The 19,904-nt window shown below is 37.7% G+C and overlaps 1 protein-coding gene across 1 annotated transcript; it reads right to left on the bottom strand.

The window, feature by feature from the left end:
* Positions 1-1,984: 1,984 nt before the first annotated feature.
* LOC116296181 (dynamin-1) lies at positions 1,985-19,887 on the bottom strand. The gene is made up of 22 exons (XM_031704157.2): positions 19,585-19,887; positions 19,420-19,493; positions 16,811-16,960; positions 16,180-16,383; positions 14,914-15,012; positions 13,954-14,062; positions 12,877-12,928; positions 11,851-11,993; positions 11,278-11,413; positions 11,041-11,108; positions 10,244-10,382; positions 9,115-9,201; positions 8,728-8,798; positions 8,077-8,131; positions 7,380-7,470; positions 6,775-6,806; positions 6,049-6,158; positions 5,557-5,686; positions 5,255-5,398; positions 4,632-4,688; positions 3,529-3,812; positions 1,985-3,053 (listed from the first exon to the last, which is right to left on the bottom strand). The coding sequence occupies exons 1-22, from the start codon at positions 19,743-19,745 to the stop codon at positions 2,975-2,977; spliced, it is 2,475 nt and encodes an 824-aa protein (XP_031560017.1). The 5' UTR covers positions 19,746-19,887; the 3' UTR covers positions 1,985-2,974.
* Between the last annotated feature and the right edge of the window lie 17 nt (positions 19,888-19,904).

Genomic DNA, 19,904 nt, shown 5'->3' on the forward strand with positions numbered 1-19,904 from the left:
TAATATAGACACTTTAATCAACCAGTTATGGATGATGCATAGTAACATAAATTGAAAACAGGATGTACAGAAATCCCGGAAAGAAATGACAATTCCGATTCTAATTAAGAAAATAAAAGATATCGTCCAAAAGATCCAATTCAGTTTCCAGATACTCAATAACTAATGAGTTTTATATTTCTATTGCAATGGTGGACAGGTTTTTATTTTTCGCTGACCAATTTTCACAGGCTTCATGACACCTCAGTTTTGCAGTGACGTAATCTTTACGTCGCTACTTCAGAGCAGTTGGATAATAGTGAAACTCGACGTATGCATCTGTTGGCTTCAAGAGCTCAAGCAAATTTCTTTACACACAAAATAAATTGAGCTCCATAGACAAAGCATACTCTGCGCGCAATAGCGTTTTCCACTAAAAATATAGATATCGTAATGGCTTGTGGGATCGAAACGCGACAAACATTGCAAATAAAGGTTTCGATTACATGGAGAAGAAGAATATCAATCGAATGCAAGCTCACCGTACGTCTTGCTTCGATGCAAAGACACGGCTACCTTTCAAGATGGAACAGGAAACTGTCAAAGGGACTAATGGCAACCACAGGACTACAAACCATTGTTGCCTGTTAGCATGTTCGCTGGGCTTGGCATGTCCGCGTCTCTATTCCATGCACAATTGTGACGTCATCCGTGGAAAACGCTATCATTGAGCATGCGTAGGAAGAATGCAAAGACACTGCAACAACACGTATTGTTTCTACAGTTCTCTAATCTGGTTTTCCAGCGTCTATTCAAACGCGAGTCCCACAAAGCTAATTCTAAAGTTTTACTGAAGCGCTGGCATTATTTGCTCATTTATTAAGAATATAAAAATATACAGCCCTTTTTTTCCTGACCAAAATAACAAAATTTATTAAAACTCATTATAGGTACAATTCCAGCAATGAATTCATGCTGGCCATACTGATGCTTTTCACTGTGATGTCATGCTATTGAGAGAAAAAAAATCAGAAAAACAGAGTTTGCAGCCAATTTTTTACTAATATCTTTATGACAACTTTGAATATCAATTTCTTTTTCCAATAAAACAATTTTATCAACCGCGTGACGTCACATGAAAAACCTTTACGTCCTATAATATCTGCGCATCGGTAAGCTAAGCCGAGCCAGAACCTGCATTCCTTTGAGTCAACAAAACTCTAAAGTAAATTCATGTTATTCGATTGAACAAAGAAAACCTAATGTACAATTTTGAAATATTGATATTTTGACCTCAAAGTAGGAAAATACTGCAGTCTCTCATTAGTTTCTGTTGACCACTGGAATGCGGACTCCGGTATGAGGACTTAGAGCTTTTAAAAGTATAATTAAAATCATATGTTTCTAAATTCGAGCACTGCCATTACCATACATATCTACAGGAATCATGATTGGAATTTTTTTACAATTAAATGCATAAGTGCATTTTCTCTGTTACAGATTTTAAGAAGTAAGAAAAAGGGGGAGGGGGGGGGGGGGGGCAAAAAACTAAAACAAAACAAAACCAAAAAACAAAAAATACACACAAAAAACACACACACACACACAAAAACAACAACAACAACAAAGTGGAAAGGAAGAGTCGTTTGGGAAGTAAGCACTACTGACACAGTGTTCCCATTTAGTCTTCTTATTTCTTCTGTTAAAAAAAAAGTATTTCAATTCAAGAAGAGTCAGGGATACCCGGTTATTTCTTATGGTTTGCAAAAAAGCGTCATCAAATCCCAAGTCCTAATATAGTACATTAAGCAGATGACACGGAATTTGATCGGGAGGGGAAAACTAATACAACAAGGATCCCGATAATCGTAAAACAAACAGCGATTTTGTACGCATTTAAGGACACTTTCCATTAATTATTTTAGTACTTAGTTTCTTAGTTTCCTTTCCTACGAATGTAAAAAAGATATTCAGAAGACTTTTTTTCAGAGCTTGTTTTAGGACACAGCCGAAATATTATAAATCTGTAGTCATACTGTATCCTAGTGTTATGAGTGGACGGAATGGACCTCCTTGGCTTGGTTTTAATGTTGTCCCTTTTCAGACCACGTGTCATTCCCTTGAGAATTAGATTCTTTGTTGGAGTTGTATCCATATTCATGCGTCTTCTCATGTGCAACCGAGCGCAACCATTAAACAAAGGATACTCTAGGGAATGACACGTGGTCTGAAATGGGACAACATTACGTCCGAGCCGAGGAGGTCAATAGGCCATTTCACGGATTCCGTTACTCAACCTCAGCCTCGTCAGCGTGCAATTATTCTTTAGAATCTGACTACAGTCCGCAGTAATGAAAGGAATTTACACATCAACGAACAATTGAAACACTTAAAAATTTCACATGTTGTAGGCAATTTCTAAAGAATATATTACACGCTGACTAGGCTGAGGTTGAGTAACGGGATCCGTGAAATGGTCTATTACGTACCCAGTAAAATGCATACCATACTATCCGTGAAAAACCTTAAGAAATTTTATCAAGAAATTGTTGATAAATGTGCACAAGTTAGTAAGTTCAGTAGACCTCAGTAGATCCGTAGACCTTCAAAATTTTGCACTAATTTGTACAATTTTGTTTAACCTTTTCATGAATATATGGTATGCACTCTACCCTACGATTCCACTGAACTCATACCCAACAGTTCTATAAGAAATATTCTCGTGAGGCCATTGTATAATAGCGTCATAGACTTCAACTACCAGAATCCTTTGCACGAATAATTAGCACCAATAAAAAAACTATATATCCCGAAAATTAGAAGAAAGAAAGTTCGTGTAGCATTCACTTAGTGGTACTGAAATAACGCCACCTTACAAAAGGTATTGACGAAGAAGCCTTCGGAGAATATAATTTTACAGTAAAATGATTCAGATCTTACAAAATTTACCATTATCTAGGCATCTTTCAAGCAAACGCCTGCTAGTTGAAACTCTTTAAGATGGTCGAGATGGGATGGGCGGGCGACCGGGGATGGGGGGTGCACCGTTCGGCTTGGGAGGAGCAGGCGGTCTCCTGTGGAAGACAAAAAAAGGGATTGACAGGTCTCCATTAATAGAGCGTTTTCACTCACGTGACAAGGCAGCCATAAATATTGGTTTACCAAACAATAACAACTTTCTCCACAAGCTTTGCATAAAAATAGAGTTCAATTCCCGGAGGATAGAAAATGTATTGTTTTGATGCCCCATAATGGCCGCTTTGACACCACGTGGAAAAGCTTTAAAGGAAGTCACTTCTTTTCTGCAATGGAGCTTTCATCAGGATAATGGCAAGTTTTTAAAATAAAATCCATAATTAATACCAGAAGACCAGGATCTAGACGTTACTGAGTGTTTTTCTTTGAAACGTCTGACTCAGTACCGTCCCAAAAATAGATTACATGGACTGTAAGAGACTGTTCACAATAATCCACAATATGGATTATTGGAATAAAATGCGATGGATAAAGTGAAATAGAGAAAGACGAAAAGTTAAAAATATTATTTACCTTGGCACAGAAGGGATGTTGTCCGGTCTTGCAGGAGCTGGACGTGACGGCCCAGTAGGGCGGGAAGGATACCCACCAGAAGGAGGTCGTCGACTGACCTTAGGACTAGGATTAGGAGGTCTGTTATCCATGTCATCTGATGCGATGGGAGGGGGTAGGGGTGTGGCCGCGGTATGGCTATCTATATCGGATACTATCTCCAAGGCTTCTTTGGTACTTTGGTACATTCTTATCATTTCCTCACGATGTTGCATTGCTTCTTCGCTTTCTTCCATCAAGTCATTCTGTTGAGTAATAAAGAATAATAAAGTATCAACCAATATCCATCATTTGAAATGCAGACAGTAATTCACACGATACGCCACAGGCAGCCCAACTAATAATGTTCTTGTGTACGATTTACTGCAAATGTACGCGGTTTTAAAATCTGCCAAGGAGAAAATGTAAGGTTTGTTTTCAATACATCTAGAGTGCTCACACTAAATCCGTGAAACAAATACTAGTTTTTAGCACTAAGTAGTGATAATTAAACAATAGAAAACAAAGGATTCTGTATGAAATAGTACTAATTAGTACTATTTAATGTTCACGGTTTTAGTTCGTGCATTCTAGTTGACACAATTTCAAATGTTCGTTATTGTGACTAAGTTAATGACTATGTAATATTTGAGCTCGATGCGAAGCTCACGTGCCAAGATTTTTGAAAATTGCTCTCTTCCATAATTTTTTTTAACGGCTTACAAAGTATACATTTGCTTGATGTTTTACATCTTTGATGAAATGATCACTTTGTTTGTCAAAATCAATTCTGCGCATCGATAATAAACGGTCGGTAAGTCACGTAAGGGTATTTTTTTTTGCCAGAGGCATGACATCATGTCCCATGCGCAGTATGTTGCATTGTAATCGAGAATTTGAACTTCCTTTTTAAGGGTTTGGGGCATGTGAGTGAGTGATACATACCATGCTAATACACGCGAAATCTCTGTTACTGGGCATTACATGTTTTTCGAAATGAAGAAAACTGGAGAAAACCCCTCGATATGATATGGAAACTAGTAAATAAAAACTATATCCAACAAATGAACATCTCTATTTCTTACCTGGTTTCCTGCTGAATAAATGTGAGCCAGTAACTCTTGGCTGATGAAGTCTTTAATCTGAAATTAAAATAGTATACAATAAAATGGGATGACATGGGATAGTATGAGTAAATAAGATGCTTGTACACAAGCATGTTTGTGTTGCCAAAGTTTTCCTCTGACTGTCGTTTATTTCGAAAGTCGTCTACTTATTCTTTTAACATGGAAATTCAAATTTAAATGAAACTAGTCAAATCATTAAATTCCAAAACCTTTAAAAAAATAAAGACAACACTTTAACAGGCCTCAGAGAGAAGCAAGAGTTGAGAACGAGTTTACCGTATTCAGGATATAACGCTACGGCCGAACTACACGGTACGAATTTTGCGAGCATCATTTTTACGACACGAATTCCTTCGTGTAAATCGACCGCGCAAGTTACTTACGACTATAAATGGTAGCTGAAAGTTGGCGTAATTTTGTTGCGCGCGACAGCGGTGAGGAAAAATCGCATCGTCTAAATCAGCCTTAAGAGATACTCTTAGAAAATCTAACAGAAAAGTGCAGGCTAGCTGTTGTTAATAAATGGATTCGAATAAGCTAAACGCAGTCTCCATAGCAGCGATTCAGGCGGACCTACTTACATTATTACAGATCATATACATGATTGTCTTTGGTACTAAGTCTCGGATGGTTTTCATGACAATCTTGATGTAAGAATCCACCAAGTTTCGAATAGTTTCCACTTGACGTTCCATCTGCGGGTCCAGGGTACCAATTTCACCTTGCTGAAGTAGAAGGATTTTGTTTGTTTAAATTGATCTATCTAGGAACGTGTACTATTTGAAGGTGGATTTGAGAGAAAAAAGAGGGAAGAGAAGAAGAGAAGAGAAGAGAAGAGAAGAGAAGAGAAGAGAAGAGAACAGAAAAAAAGTAGTATTCTCACCAAACTCTTGTCCTCAGATGAGTTTCTCTCAGGATACACTCCTGCACGTAGGAAGGACGCCTTCCAGCTGTCTATGGTCTCTTGATTCTCTGCTGAAAGCTCCAGTTGTTTATGATCTTTAAACAAGTTTCTGGATAAAAACAAACAAAAAAATTATATTCGATGCAAGAAGATTTCAGATCAACTGAGATTAAATGTGAGTTTTAAGTAGAATACATTAGAGCTTTGGGATAAAAATATATGTTACATTACAAGGAATAGAGCTTCTACGAATTCGTTAAATACTAATAATTTTTTCGTTATATGCTTATTTAGTCAGCGTTAGAATATTTACAAATACCAACGGTAAAAAGAAAAAAGCACAATTTTGGCCACACAAATATTTTGAAATTCGACGACAACCCTCAGCAACAGAAATTTGAAACTGCAATATTTTCTAATATAACCAGTTAAAAGAAACTCGATATCTACATTATAATGTAATGTACGTACTTCGTTTCAGGGTTAAATAGTGCAAATGACACTTTTTTGGACATAAAACCAGGTTCAAGGTCACGAAGACGAACACCGTCAAGACGTATCTGATACTTCTGCTCTTTTTCCTGAAAAGGAAAAAAGTCGCCTCCCGTTAAGTAAAGTCTACTGCATGAAGCCTCTGGGGGGGGGGGGGGGGGGGGGGAACAAAAAAGTAGGGATGTTTTGTTATTTTAAGAAAGTGGTGAGGGGGGGGGATACGACATCTTAAAGGAGGTTGAGAACTATTGTAGGGTGATGAAAGGGGGTATGCAATTTTTGCCTCTAATATTGAGGGGGGTCGAGTTATGTTCGTAAGCTTTCCAATTGATTTTGCCCCCCCCCCCCCCCTCTCCCATGCGCTAATAAATGAAAGCCCCCTTATGGACAACTTTTATTACACGCACAAACAACGAATCGCTGCAAGCATGTAAAAAACGATGAAACAACAACATCCAGTACTGAAATCTCACAACAATAGCGACATCTACAAAAGCAACAACTTTTTAAAACTTTTCATACCACTTTCAAATTCAAAAATGTCTGTCGAAAAAATGCATGCTTGCGCAACATAAAACCGTTTTTTTTTGTTTGTTTTGTTTTCAATTAAAACGAGAACAATGAAAAAGTAGCAAGAACGGGGAATAAACAACTTATTAATCTCATGCAAGAATAACACAGTCACATATTGATATGGCAAATTACCTCTTCGTCTCGATACCAGGTGAGTGCCTCAGCTAAAAAAAAAACATTAAGTTAGTACTAAGTTGCTTGGTGTCCTGACAAACGGCCCAACATTTGTTGGCTGAAATGTTGGGACCATTTTTCATGGTCTGTCAACAATGTTCAGTGGGAGGTGGTATCTTATGTTGAATGAATGTTGGGTTAAGTTTGATTTTGGGGAAAAAATATTTGCCCAACATAAAAAATGTTTGGGTAGTTTGACACGGTTCGTCAACTTTCAGCCAACGTTTTTTGCTAAATCCTTCGGCATGTGTTTGAACGGGTTTGAACTGTTCTATCCTCCTATGCAGACTGATACTTCTTAAGCGTCGTCACGCATGCAAAGTGGGAAGCACAGCGTTACGTGACGACCCTAAGGACGACAGCGTACGATACACGGGTTTGAACTGTTCTATCCTCCTATACAGACTGATACTTCTTAAGCGTCGTCACGCATGCAAAGTGGGAAGCACAGCGCTGCGTGACGACCTTAAGGACGACAGCGTACGAGACACAGGTTTTAACTGCTTTATCAATATGTCGCTGAAGTAGCATTTTCTTAGAAAAGAAAAAAGGGAGGTTCTTACCTGACAAGACGAACCAGTATTCCTTGGAGCCCATACCAACGCCTTTCATAAAGCCAGCTTGTGAAGCAGCAAGCCAGCCTTTGCGAATAACCTTGGGGTAAAAATCGAATTTATTAGCATTTAAGAAAATTTAGAGCGCACGTACAGTTAAGAAAACGTCCGACGACAGTCAGGCGTGGATCTGGGAAGGGATTATGAGGAAGCCCTTTCTCACAAGAGATTTTTTCAAAAATACTGGAAATCCAAAACGAAAACCAGTTTTATAAAGATTTTCCTTTTTTTCCCTTCATGACAGGATTTTTTGTTCAAAGTTCTAATATTGTTTTAAAAATCATCTAGATAATTCCCCACTTTCCATGAATCATATACTAGCCAAACACAAAGGTTCAGATTTGAATAATCCGTTGAAACTACCCTGGAGCCTCGATTTCATGCTTTGTGTTTGGCTTACGTATGGAAAGTCTAAAGGTGCTGAGACACGGTAAAACATTGCATGCAACATTGCATGCAACATTGCATGCAACATGACTGTTGCAGCGTGTGCCTACCCCAAACTTGTTGCACGCAACGTGGCATGCAACAAATCAGAAGTTGAATCGCGCTCTACTCTTGCAACATTACGCGCAACAAATTTCATTATGTGAAACATTGCGTGCAACATAATGGTAATTTATGTTGGGTATGAAAATATACATACTTGATTAGAGATGGCTCGCTTTTTTCTTTCGTTGACTGTTGATGTTACCTGGGCCCTGTTCAAAAAATACAACAGCATAAAATTAATTCTGATCAACTAACGGGGGAATGAAAAATGTACTTAGATTTACCTCTTTGTGGTGGAAGGAAAGCCTAATAGCTTTTGCACCCACTCGATAAGGTTACCGATAGATCGAATTGGAATTTAAAATTATATTTTTGCGGAGAAAGGAAAAAACCGGAATTTCCCAGTGTGTAGGGAATAAAATTATTCTTAAACACGAACAAGGTATCATTATCATTCTATTACTCTGCCGTTAAGGAACATCCACTTTGGCTATTTGTATCAGCAAAAGTATTTTCTAATTCCGGGTTTGAACTGTCCACTCGACTGCGGTTCAACCGGACGCGATGGCAGAGGAGGGGGGACAAAAAATATGTGCAGTTTTTATGGGTCTTGGCATTAAGGGACCGCAGTTTTGTTGGACTTTTAGTCTTCTTAGAAAACTAGGGGTGTAAGACGGAGAGGGCGATAATAAGTCTATTCAAATTCATTTACTGCAATCTCATTCATTCCCAAATCCATCTTTACACTCGGACGTCTTTGTCAAGATATGCAAGTGTTTGTAATTCAAAGATCAAGCCTACTTACTCAGCGTAGCCAATAAAGTCAGGGTGGTTGGTATTGATGTATGCTAATTCCAGCTCCATGAACGTCTCGATCTAATGAACCAAACAATTTTGAATGAAAGGTTGTCTTTTTTTTTTTCAAAAAAGACGAACGAATTATTTGATTAGGTTGAATGAATGAATGATCTAACGCATGTGAAAGAAGGGAAGGAGGAAAGGAACGACCGACCGAACGACCGAACGACTGAACGAACGAAGGAACGAGCGTGCGAACACACAAACGAACGAACGAACGAACGAACGGACGGACGGACGGACGAACGAAAAAACGAGGGGAGTGATGATTGTAGAATGGATGAGTGTGAGAGTCAGAAAGTAAAAGTATAAATAGGATATAAAAAAAGTATACCTGTGTCTTGGATCGTACTTCACCCTTCCTAATGTGGTCAAGAACTATTCGTTCTACTCTGTCTCTCAGCAAGGGGTACTTCCCCAACTAAATTAAAACAATCAATGACAGTATTTCTAAGAGAGCAGATCTACAATAGATCCCTTTCGAATTCCAAATTACCGCTCTGTTTCTTGATTACAGACTCATTTGCACAGGGTTAGCCTCGAGTTTGTGCAGAATATTCACGTGTTCCAGTCAAGGTCCGTCGAGTTTCAAAATGTTTGTATTGTTGAAGTTGTGCATTCTTTACTGTTGGTATTTGTGAATATTTAAACACTGACACGAGGGTAACCCTGTGCAAATGAGTCTGTAATCAAGGAACACAGCGGTAATTTGGAATTCGAAACTGGTCTATTAATGACAAATATTGCGTAGTAATGTACAGGGGGTTTCCTATGTTTTGAAGGAGCGAAGGGAGGGGAAGTAGAGATCATTTATTAATGACCTCTCAAGAGAATCTGACTAGAAGCTATTATGAATATATTTTGAAATTAGCCATGGACACCTCACTGGCAGAACCGCCTTTTCCAAATGAAGAAGTCAACCTCAAAGACGACTCCGTATACTAAAAAGACCACACGCTCTCTTTTACAGGGAAAAATACAATGGAGGATATTACACGTTGGCGCGAAGATATGATGTTTATCTTCGAGTCGTGAAATATTTTCTACACGAGAAGATAAACTTCATATCTTCAAGCCAACGTGTAATTTTCTTTTTATTATATAGACAAATCCGCAAAGAAAAACTACGCAAGTTAATCAAAACAGGTCCCGGGAAACATCACAAGTGACGTCATCGATATCCTCACTAGTGAAGAGATGGGAAATATGTTACTCAGGTCCCGGATGTAGTTTGTACGAAAAATATGAGTGGCGTGTTTCCCAGTAAAACACTCATGTCTATATAATAAATCATCATATTCCATATCCGTTTAAATTGGATGGATCACACGAAATTAATGGGAAGCCATTTTAACGTTAACGTCACTATGTTGCACCGTGTACGTGTTGTACGCGGTAGGTACATTACGTTTTACGATCGTAAAAAAAAAAAAAACGGCTGCGTCGCTGACGGAACCACCTACCTTATCGGCACATTTTTTCAGGACATTAGACAATTCAGTCATAACCATATCAACACATTTGATGGCTGGTGATCGTAGCTTTTCTATCTGTCGCTTTACTATCGCTTCGAATGCCATGTCAGGAGTGAATAAACCAACCCTATGGAATTCAAAATCGGTCAAGTCACAAAAGATCGTTTTTGCTGATAGGGCGGCCATCAGGAATCAAGGGATGTCAAGGGTTAGGGTGCAAACATAAAAAATTTTATAAAGCATAGAGTGGCAGGGTTATGGTGATTCACATATTGTTCCAACTACCAGAAATTCAATTGCTTTTGAGATGTGCTTGTCATTGAACAGTGTAAAGTCATATAAAGAGACACCCTGACAGCTGTGCAGTCTATTAAACTTTCCAACAGTTGACCCGCGGCATCCCATAATGTTTTAGTTAAAACAATAGAATTCAAGATGGCCGCCGTATCGGTAAAAAACGTGGATCATAAGTAGCGTGCGTAGATGCACGCGGGAGGTTGCTAAGCACGAAGAAAAGCGTAAGAGTTGCACGACGCGAAGCGGAATTTAGAAGTTGATTTTTGCGGAGGGAGGAAAACCGGACAACCCGGAGAAAAACCCTCGAAGCAGAGGAGAGAACCAACAATTTCTATTCACATACGAGTCAGAGGATCGAGCAAATGAAAAGTGACCAGAAAGTGCAATGCTGCGACAACCCGCCATACATTATGAGGATTTGCCTTGAATGGATAAATTAATAATGCGAAAATAATATGCAATGCAGTTTTTTTCTGCATAAAACGAACCTGATTCCATGAATGTTTTTGATGGCAAACATAATTTCTCGTCGTAATTGTTTTTCGTCAAATTCCATCTGAAAGAAAAACAACAGACGGCCATATTGTTATTTTGCGTGCAGTCTCTATTTTCCCCGCTCCATTAATTAAGAGGGGGGAGGGGGGAGGGGAGACAGTAGATCCAGAGCCACATGTAGGGTACTTTTCAACTGAAAATATCTCTTTCCCCCGTGAATTCAGTTCTACCTTGACAAGTTCATAAGGGAATCTCTCATGAAATATTCTACTGATCTTGGCACCTCCTGACAGTTCTACAGTATCGATAGTATCTCCTGAGCCTTCAATTGCCTTCTCAAAGTCTTGACCAAACTGCTGAATCATCCTGGAAAGACAAAGAATAGAAGGAATTACTCCTAGAAAATTGCACCCAGCTGATCTGAGAAAAAATGTTAGCCAATCCTCTTGCCAATCCTCTTGAAATTAAAGATATCCAGGCCACCAATAGTCTCCCACACAGCCGCTTTCAGTGTCATCACGCAATGCTTTCTCGAGGCGAGGCGAGGCGAGGCGAGGCGAGGCGAGGCGAGGCAAGGCAAGGCAAGGCAAGGCAAGGCAAGGCAAGGCAAGGCAAGGCAAGGCAAGGCAAGGCAAGGCAATGCAAGGCAAGGCAAGACAAAGCAAAGTAGGTGTTTCATTTTGTTGTCATTAACTTGTTCTATTCAAAACACCCACACAGTAGTTGCCACTAATCATTATCTGTTAATTTTGCAAAAGTTGGAGTGAAAAATTGGAGTGTTAATTCAAAATTTGCAGACTTACTGCATCATTGCTCTAGTCCTAACAGATGGATCATTAGGGTTGTAGTGCTTGTATCCTTTCACTTCTTTCTCCAAAGCCATCATGTTGTCTTGAAGTCTGCTTCGTAAAGCCGGCAAGGTATCTTTTATATGGTTGGTCAATTGCTAAAACAGACATTTCCACAATCAAATTCAAGAGATCTATTAACACTGACTGTTTTTATTGCTACATGCTGATCCAGACAACAGTCATGACAGGGGAATCAGGTGATACACTGCCGTCAATCAGAGTATGTAAAGGTACTGAGCAAGTGTCTTGATTAATGACAGTGTGTTTCCCTTACTTGGCTGTTGCCTTGATCAGTTTATAGCAATGAAGAGATTGGTAATAGGTTATCATGTGCTTTACGACTGTCTACATGTGTTGGTCAACAATTGGATGGCTGTCTACCTTAACGCACCACCAACATCTTTGTAACAGTCAGGGCCTGGTTGTATGAAGGGTGAATAGCGCTATCCAATTGGATAAATCCTTATCCAGTGGAAAAGTTGTTGCTGTTATCCAAGATAGATTATCCACTGGATAGCACTATTCACCCGTTGTACGGTACAACCAGTTGTTGACCCACACGATAATTAATGTTGCTGGTCATGATAAAGTACATCATTGCCATAACGTCTGCAGTCTTATTAATTTTAATTGTATTTATATGGTTCAAAATTCATTGTCAAAACAGTGGCAAAAAGGAGTTTTTGGGCAACTGAAGTGAACAGCGCAAGCAAATAAAATAACTTTAAGGTGGCTCAGTACCTTTTGAATGTTGCCATAGCAGCAGCAGGTCATGACTATGAGCCACCTTAAATCAAACATGTGCTGTATCTAGTGAATTGGGTATTCCAACCTGAATAAATGTTTGTAAGTAACAGACTTTTTTTATCTTGTCACCTATTCTGCAGCCATGGTTATTCAAGATGGCCGACTGTGCTTAGTTATAAAGATTTATCAAATTATTATTTTTCAACCATCCTTAGCAATAATCATTCTTACCTGGTTCAAGACTTTCTGTAGGTAAGAGGTGCCCATCCTATCAGCCATGTGCCTGGATTTAAGAAATTCCCAGCATTATTAAGAATAATAAATTATTAAGAATAATAAATGACAGTCTTGTTACTCCATTTTTCTATTTTCTGCGAACTCAGACATTTCAACAGCTCAATGTAAAGTTGGTTTTTCACTGCCGTTAGTCATAAATATAAAAAGTATTGACTGAGATTATTTTTGGTTGACAACATCAAATACAAATTTAAGTGTGCAGCTTGTAACTACCAAGTTCAGAATGATATGGAAAACCGCAGTAATGTACATCTATGCCAGTGCATTATAACTGGATGGTTCAAAATGTTACACTGGAAGGTTTAAAATGTTACATTATATTAATTACTTTTGTCCTTTGTCATTTCAGGGCTGTAAAACCTATTCTATTATCCTGTGATAAAATGCAGGGATAATCGGGCATGCTTGTAGTGTGTGGTCAATCTAACTTGACCAAAGTCCTATAAATACACATTTTTGCCTTGGGCATAATGTTTTCCCATTTCAGACCACATGTCATTCCCTAGAGTATCATAGACCAGCCAACACGTGTCGGTCAACTATCGCCCGACTGTTGGTCAACAGTTGCCCAACTATCGGCCGTCTATCGGCCATCTATCGGCTGTGTGTTGGCAGTGTATTGGTGGACCATCAGCCAACACACGGTCAACAGTTTTGGTACTTCTTTGGGTTTTGGATGCAAATTTTAAAAAAAGAGAATCTTATTCTCAAGAGAATGACACCCAAGCCAATAAGGTCTTTAATCCAAGGTTTTTGAAGCTGTAACCCAATAAGCTAGCAGATCATGCTCCATGAGATTAATGTAAGACTTTTCACTTAAAGTTCTGGATTTATCTTGATAAAACACTCCTACTTAAGACCTACATAATGTGTAGCCCATGTAGTCATCATATTTGAGGGCCACTGGGTTATACAGTATGTTTTTTTTAAACTATAACTGTCGTGTGTTACCCTCTTGTAATAAAGCTCATTCAATCCAATATTTATCTGACCATAGTATCTGTTACAAACCTGTAGGAAGGATGGCTAAGGAAGAACTTTCTTTCAGATGCTAAAGCTGCCTTGATGTCCTTCCTTCCATCAATATCTGCTTGACTCCTGTTCACAATACCTATGTAACCTGTAAAGAAAGTAAATAATATTAATGATATACATTTTTTTAGTCTTAAAAGTACTGCAATGATCAGCTTTGTTAGTCAGAAAGCAAAGAAGAAGAATAAAGTGTATCAGATATTTTTTTCCCATTCACTTTATGCCATTCAATAATCATGAATATTAATAATAATTAATAAATGGCAATTCACATCAGCATTTTTACAGAGTTCTCTCTTCGCCAAAATTACAATTGGAATTAAAAGTCGGTTTTTAGAGGGAGGGAAACCAGAGAAAAACCCTCAAAGCAGTCAGTCAGGGGGCAAAAATGGTGTAGCAGTGGCACAGCAAAATTTTGTCTTATTAATTCAACAAATTTCTAATATTTTGCCCCCTGGGTAAACTGGAATGAGAGAAGATTTGATGCATTAATTAGCAAAGCATAACAATGTCAGCAATCGTAAGTACTGCATGACTATAGCCAACATGTGTCGGTCGACTATTGCCCGACTGTTGCACGTCAACAGTCACCCTATCAGCCGTGTGTTGACCAAGCGGACTATCGGCTGTGTGTATTGCCCGACCATTGGCCATGTGTTGAGCGATGTTCGGCCAACGAATGGTCGACAGTTTCGTCACTTTTCGGTTGTGGGTCGATGCACGGCCAACGCATACTAAATGTTATTATAAATGTTTTGGAACTGTGGAAAGGTACATGTACATGGGAATGATTTACATGTATTTGATTGTCAGTAGCCTATTGGTCAACCAGTAAAATATTGCTATGTTTTCTTCTGCTTAGTGTACTCACTCAATAAAACAGTAGTACTGTAACTAAATGACAGGTTCAAATACACACAAACTATATAAAGTAAATACCTCTCCTAAGTGGAAGTATTCTGTTTTCCAAGATGTCTTTTGCATCAGTACCACTATCCATCAAATCCAATTTAGTAATGACACCAATAGTACGAGTTCCTACAGTCAAACAAGAAGATTTAAAAAATAATAATAATAATCTTTATTTAAGTGCCTAGTTGTTCTATTGCTTTTGCACTAAATGGGGACACTTTTCACTCACACACACTACCACTACATTCAATGTTCTATGCAGACAATGCTCAAATTGAACATGATAATTTTTACGGAGGGAGGAAACCGCAGAACCCGGAGAAAACCCTCGTAGTATAGGAGTGAACAACACATCAAACAAAAGGCAGTCCAATCTTGGTCTTTGTCTGTAGTTTAGTTAAGCCTTTTAAACATTTGCAGACACAAAATGTAACCTTGAAAACTGAATTTCAGTTTGCAAGATCTTCTCTAGAATTTTCTAGGAAAGTACACTCTTATCACTGAATCCACAAAATCCTGGATCTATACATGACATTTTGTCTGGTGTATGCACAACAGGGTTTTCAATAAAATTTTTGGTAGGCGGTTATGAAATTAGAATAGGCGGTAAACCGGAAATCACTGGAGCATGTAATCGAGGCATACTTGTCACCAGTCTCACTCTTCTCACAAAAATTCAAGATGGCGGACAACAATCGTCATAGTTTCGATTGCGTTGCAGTTTTCGTAGTACAGCAACAAAGATTGGGTTAAAATTTATTTTAACGAACTTTAAAGAACTTTAATCAAAATTTACAATTGCATTGGGAAGTGGCTAAGTAGGCGGTCGAATTAGCAAGAGTAGACGGCAGAATCTGCCAGTTGCTGGCTTCTATTGAAAACCCTGCACAACGGTGGTTTGTCCACTGAAAGGGGGCTTTGTTTTACAGTAAATAATGTATGAGGTGTGTCCACTAATAGAGGTATCCCAGACCTGTACTTTTTGTTATGAAACCATTGTTACAACCAGCTGAAGTAGCGACGTAAAGATTACGTCACTGGAAAACTGAGGTGTCATGAAGCCTGCAAAAATTGATCAGCGAAAAATAATAACAAACCCACCATTGCAATAAAAATATAAAACTCATAAATCATTGTGTCACTGTTAGAGCATATTAGCAACGTTACATTTTCATTTGGTGGCCTGGAAATCCATGATTTCAAGGCGGAAAAGTGACACTTCAGTGTTGCAAATTTTTTTGATTCTGATTTTTTGATTTTTTTTCTCAAATCAGCTGGAAGAGCTTCACAAACCTTGTGGATCAACTTCCTTTGCAATTTTCAGGGCATCAGAGTTGGCCAAATCTGAATTGGCAGGTGATACAGCCAGAATAAGACAGTTTTCTTTGGAAATGAACTCAAATAACATGGCTCTAATCTGGAATTCAATGTCTGCTGGCTGGTCACCAACTGGTACCTTGGTCATGCCAGGAAGATCTACCAGAGTCAGGCTTAAAACTGTGAAACAAGACAACAGTTTAATGACAGTTTAAATAATTTACAGTTTGTTTTGACAGCCTTTTGTCACATGGCACCATCCCCTTTAAGCACTCTCTCTCAGTTAGTATTCTTATCAGATATTTTTAACTCAAGTTCTCTAGTTGAAATATATTAAAATTATTTCTTCAACAGGCATTATGGTATAATAGCATACAGGGTATAGTGCACCATCCAGTTGGGTTATGAGGTAAACTGAGCCTATGGCTAACAACTTGTGGCCCTCATTCTATTATTGAATTGGAAGCAGAAAATGGAGAAAAATCTTCAATGTACAATAGAGAGAACCAACAAGCAACTCCATTCACCCCCCTCCTCCTCTCCTTTTCTCCTCCAACACCAAACTTACACTCAACCTCCCCTCCCATTAATCCCTGAATGGACTCACCATGAGGTGAATATACCCTCAAGTTAATGGGTACAGAAGAGATTCCCTTATTGCTTCCAGTAACTCTGTCGGTCTCAGCAACAATCTCCTTCCTGACATCTTCAAAGTTAGTGAACTTCTTATTCTTGCAATGAAGGAATTCTGCATACTCTGGAATAAAATTGTACACAGTTTAGATTAGAAGTGATTTGTATTATAATTTTAAAATGTACAAGTCACCAATGCACATATTCTTTATTATTTCCTCATAAAAAATGAAACAGAAATTTTTAATAAATATCGAAGATTTTAGTGGTAAACAATACTTAGAACAAATGTGTTGCTTTTGTTTCCTTCAGATGCTCATGATAATAATTAGTGAGTTATCTTTGCGCTTATCTTATCTTAACTTAACCAATAAATTGTTTTAGGATTACTTGTACTCGATAAAGTTGCAGATTTTTTGTTTGTTTGTTTGTTGTTTATGTGGACAATCTAAGTGGGAAAACTTTGGCAGCGTTCACCAATCACAATCTATATGTAGACTGAAAACCAGAGCCTATCAGGCGAGGGCAGAATCAGAGTACTACTGAGCACAGCCAATCACCATGTTTTACTTCCATATAAGTTTTTGATAACATGTAACTTGTTTGTCAAATCTTGGTTTCACTGCTTGTTCCTGATTGGCTGAAGCGAGAATGGTTGGAGCATCCACACAGGAAACAGCTGATCAGCATGTTATTTGTAAAACGTTTATTGGAAATAACTGATAAAATCTACATATGTATAAAGAAGTATGTTTTTCATGTCAAAAACTACTGTGTACAAAAAATGTAATTCAGAAAGGTCAAGAAAAATATTATATCCAGATATAGCTGAAACAAAATCATTGTTATTTTTATTATTGCCATTTTGTTGTTGTTAATTATGATTAATAAAAAACATTATGGAGTGCATTGAATTATGATTTTTGATGATGATGACGATTATTATTATTATTTATGATTATAGTCAGGTGGTATACACTGTGGATTTCGTAAACTAATCATGGTATGTAGCAATAAAATTAGGTATTTCAGAGCAAGGCGCAATAGTAGGCGCAATAGTATGACTATGATGATATATTTGCATACTTCTTTGCACAGGCTTTTTCCTGTCAAATGAGCGCATTTTTGGTAAAACGAGCAGGTTTGCATCGAATTGTATCAGTTGAATGTACAGAACCTGTGCATTGAAGTATGCGAAACATTAAATGTGTTTATACGTTTGCTCATTACACTGTAAGCCAGAAGGGAATTTGACTTTTTTATGACATTTGGCTTTTTTAAAGAAAAATCTGACTGATTTCTGAGCCTGAGAATGTTCATTTAACTGCTATTTTCATAAACATGCGAACTTGGTACCTATAAGCTACATGCTTGATTTGGTTTTTCGTTGCCATCAATTAAAACTAATGAGTTGGTACCTTTAATATTTTTGACTTGGGGTAGCGAAAAACCAAATTCTAACAATCACAACTTCATAGTTCAAATGTTTGTAAAAATAGCAGTGCTGCATACCCCATTGCTTTCTGGGTCACTTCCTCAATGCATTAGGACATGATGAAACTACATAGTAGCTACTTCACAGAATGCTTCATACAAAGACTATTATTTTGAATCCAGTTTTAGTGAATAACTTAGTTCTAACGTGCACTTTAATTGATTGAAATGTCATTTTAGATAAGAGTATAGTAAAATGTATTTGAGAAAATTAAGCTGGAAAACACTGTGCTTATGCTTCTCTGGTGTTTTCATGTAGCATCTCATGTATGGTTAGATCAGAGTATCCAAAATGGAAAACTGATTTATATTTCTTAAGTCAATGGACTGGTTTGATTGTCAAGACAACCAATTTCTTCACCTAAAATTAACATTAAGGCTACATCCTCAACAATTTGTCTCCCAATTCCTCTTTTTTAAAACAATTTTTTTTCCCAGCAACTTTGTAATAAAGAGTTCAATGGCAGCTACTGTATGTCGGAAAAACAAAATTATTTTTCTACAATAATATTTATTTTTAAGCATACATACTGTGTAAGAAAGCCTTTTACAGGGCTACACATTCATGAAGGTTTAAAAAAATTTAAAGTCTTAAATAAATAGTATTGTGTGTGTTTTTATATTATGAGGTAAATAAAATGTCAAAAATCCTAGTTTAATAACGTTATTCCACTGTGTTTTAATCCCTGTATATCCATCATCGCTATTTTTGGAATTATGCTCAATCGAATAACTAGACTGTTCAATGCTTGTAAGAATATATTTAGTACAAATACTGTACAATAATGTCAGATAAATAAAGCGAATTTGGCCTTTAAAACTTCGAAAGCAAGAATGAAAAACAGGAAGCAGGCATCAGAATATTCAGAATGTCAAAACAAACCATAGGTATTGATAAATAAAGGGTAAAGACCATGGCTTCTGTTTATTTTATTATCGCCATCTTGAATAAAGTTCGAATAAGTTTTATACATGAAGTAAAACAAATGTTATATATTCAAAAGCTCAAACCAGTATAAATACTTCAGTCCTATGGCAAATTTGAATAAAATTATTGCAATAATTTTGTTAAAAATTAGAAAGACTCACCTGAGTTTGAAGGATAAAGTTGTAGAATCAAAGGCCTTCGTGTAACAATACCCGATCCTCTGGGCAAAAAATCTCTGAAAAAAGGACATCAAAATCACATACAATTCAACCAGCCGCACTACAAATAAACAACGAAGGTATAAAAAAATGAATAAGGATGCTTACTTTCCAACAAAGTTTTCTAAAACGCTACTTTTTCCAGCACTTTGGCTGCCTACTACAGCAATTTGTGGAAGATCAATCGCCGATGAGTAACCGATTTGTGCAAATGCATCTTGGATTTTGTTGACGATCGGGATCAAATCTTCCATTCCACGGTTCCCCATTCTGGCTAAATGTGTCTAGCCTATACGGCTACGGGCTGATTTAAGGGCCAATTTAGGAGGTAAAAAAAGAAAAAAAGAAATTCGGTGTTCTTCGATTTGAGTTGCCCCTCCACTCGATACAAACGGAAATGACTGGATTGAGGGCATGCGTAAATGGGG

Source organism: Actinia tenebrosa, unplaced genomic scaffold, assembly GCF_029948245.1.
Source record: "Actinia tenebrosa isolate PJP-AT-01 unplaced genomic scaffold, QUT_ActTen_1.0 PGA_scaffold9__36_contigs__length_13948895, whole genome shotgun sequence".
NCBI lineage: Eukaryota > Metazoa > Cnidaria > Anthozoa > Actiniaria > Actiniidae > Actinia > Actinia tenebrosa.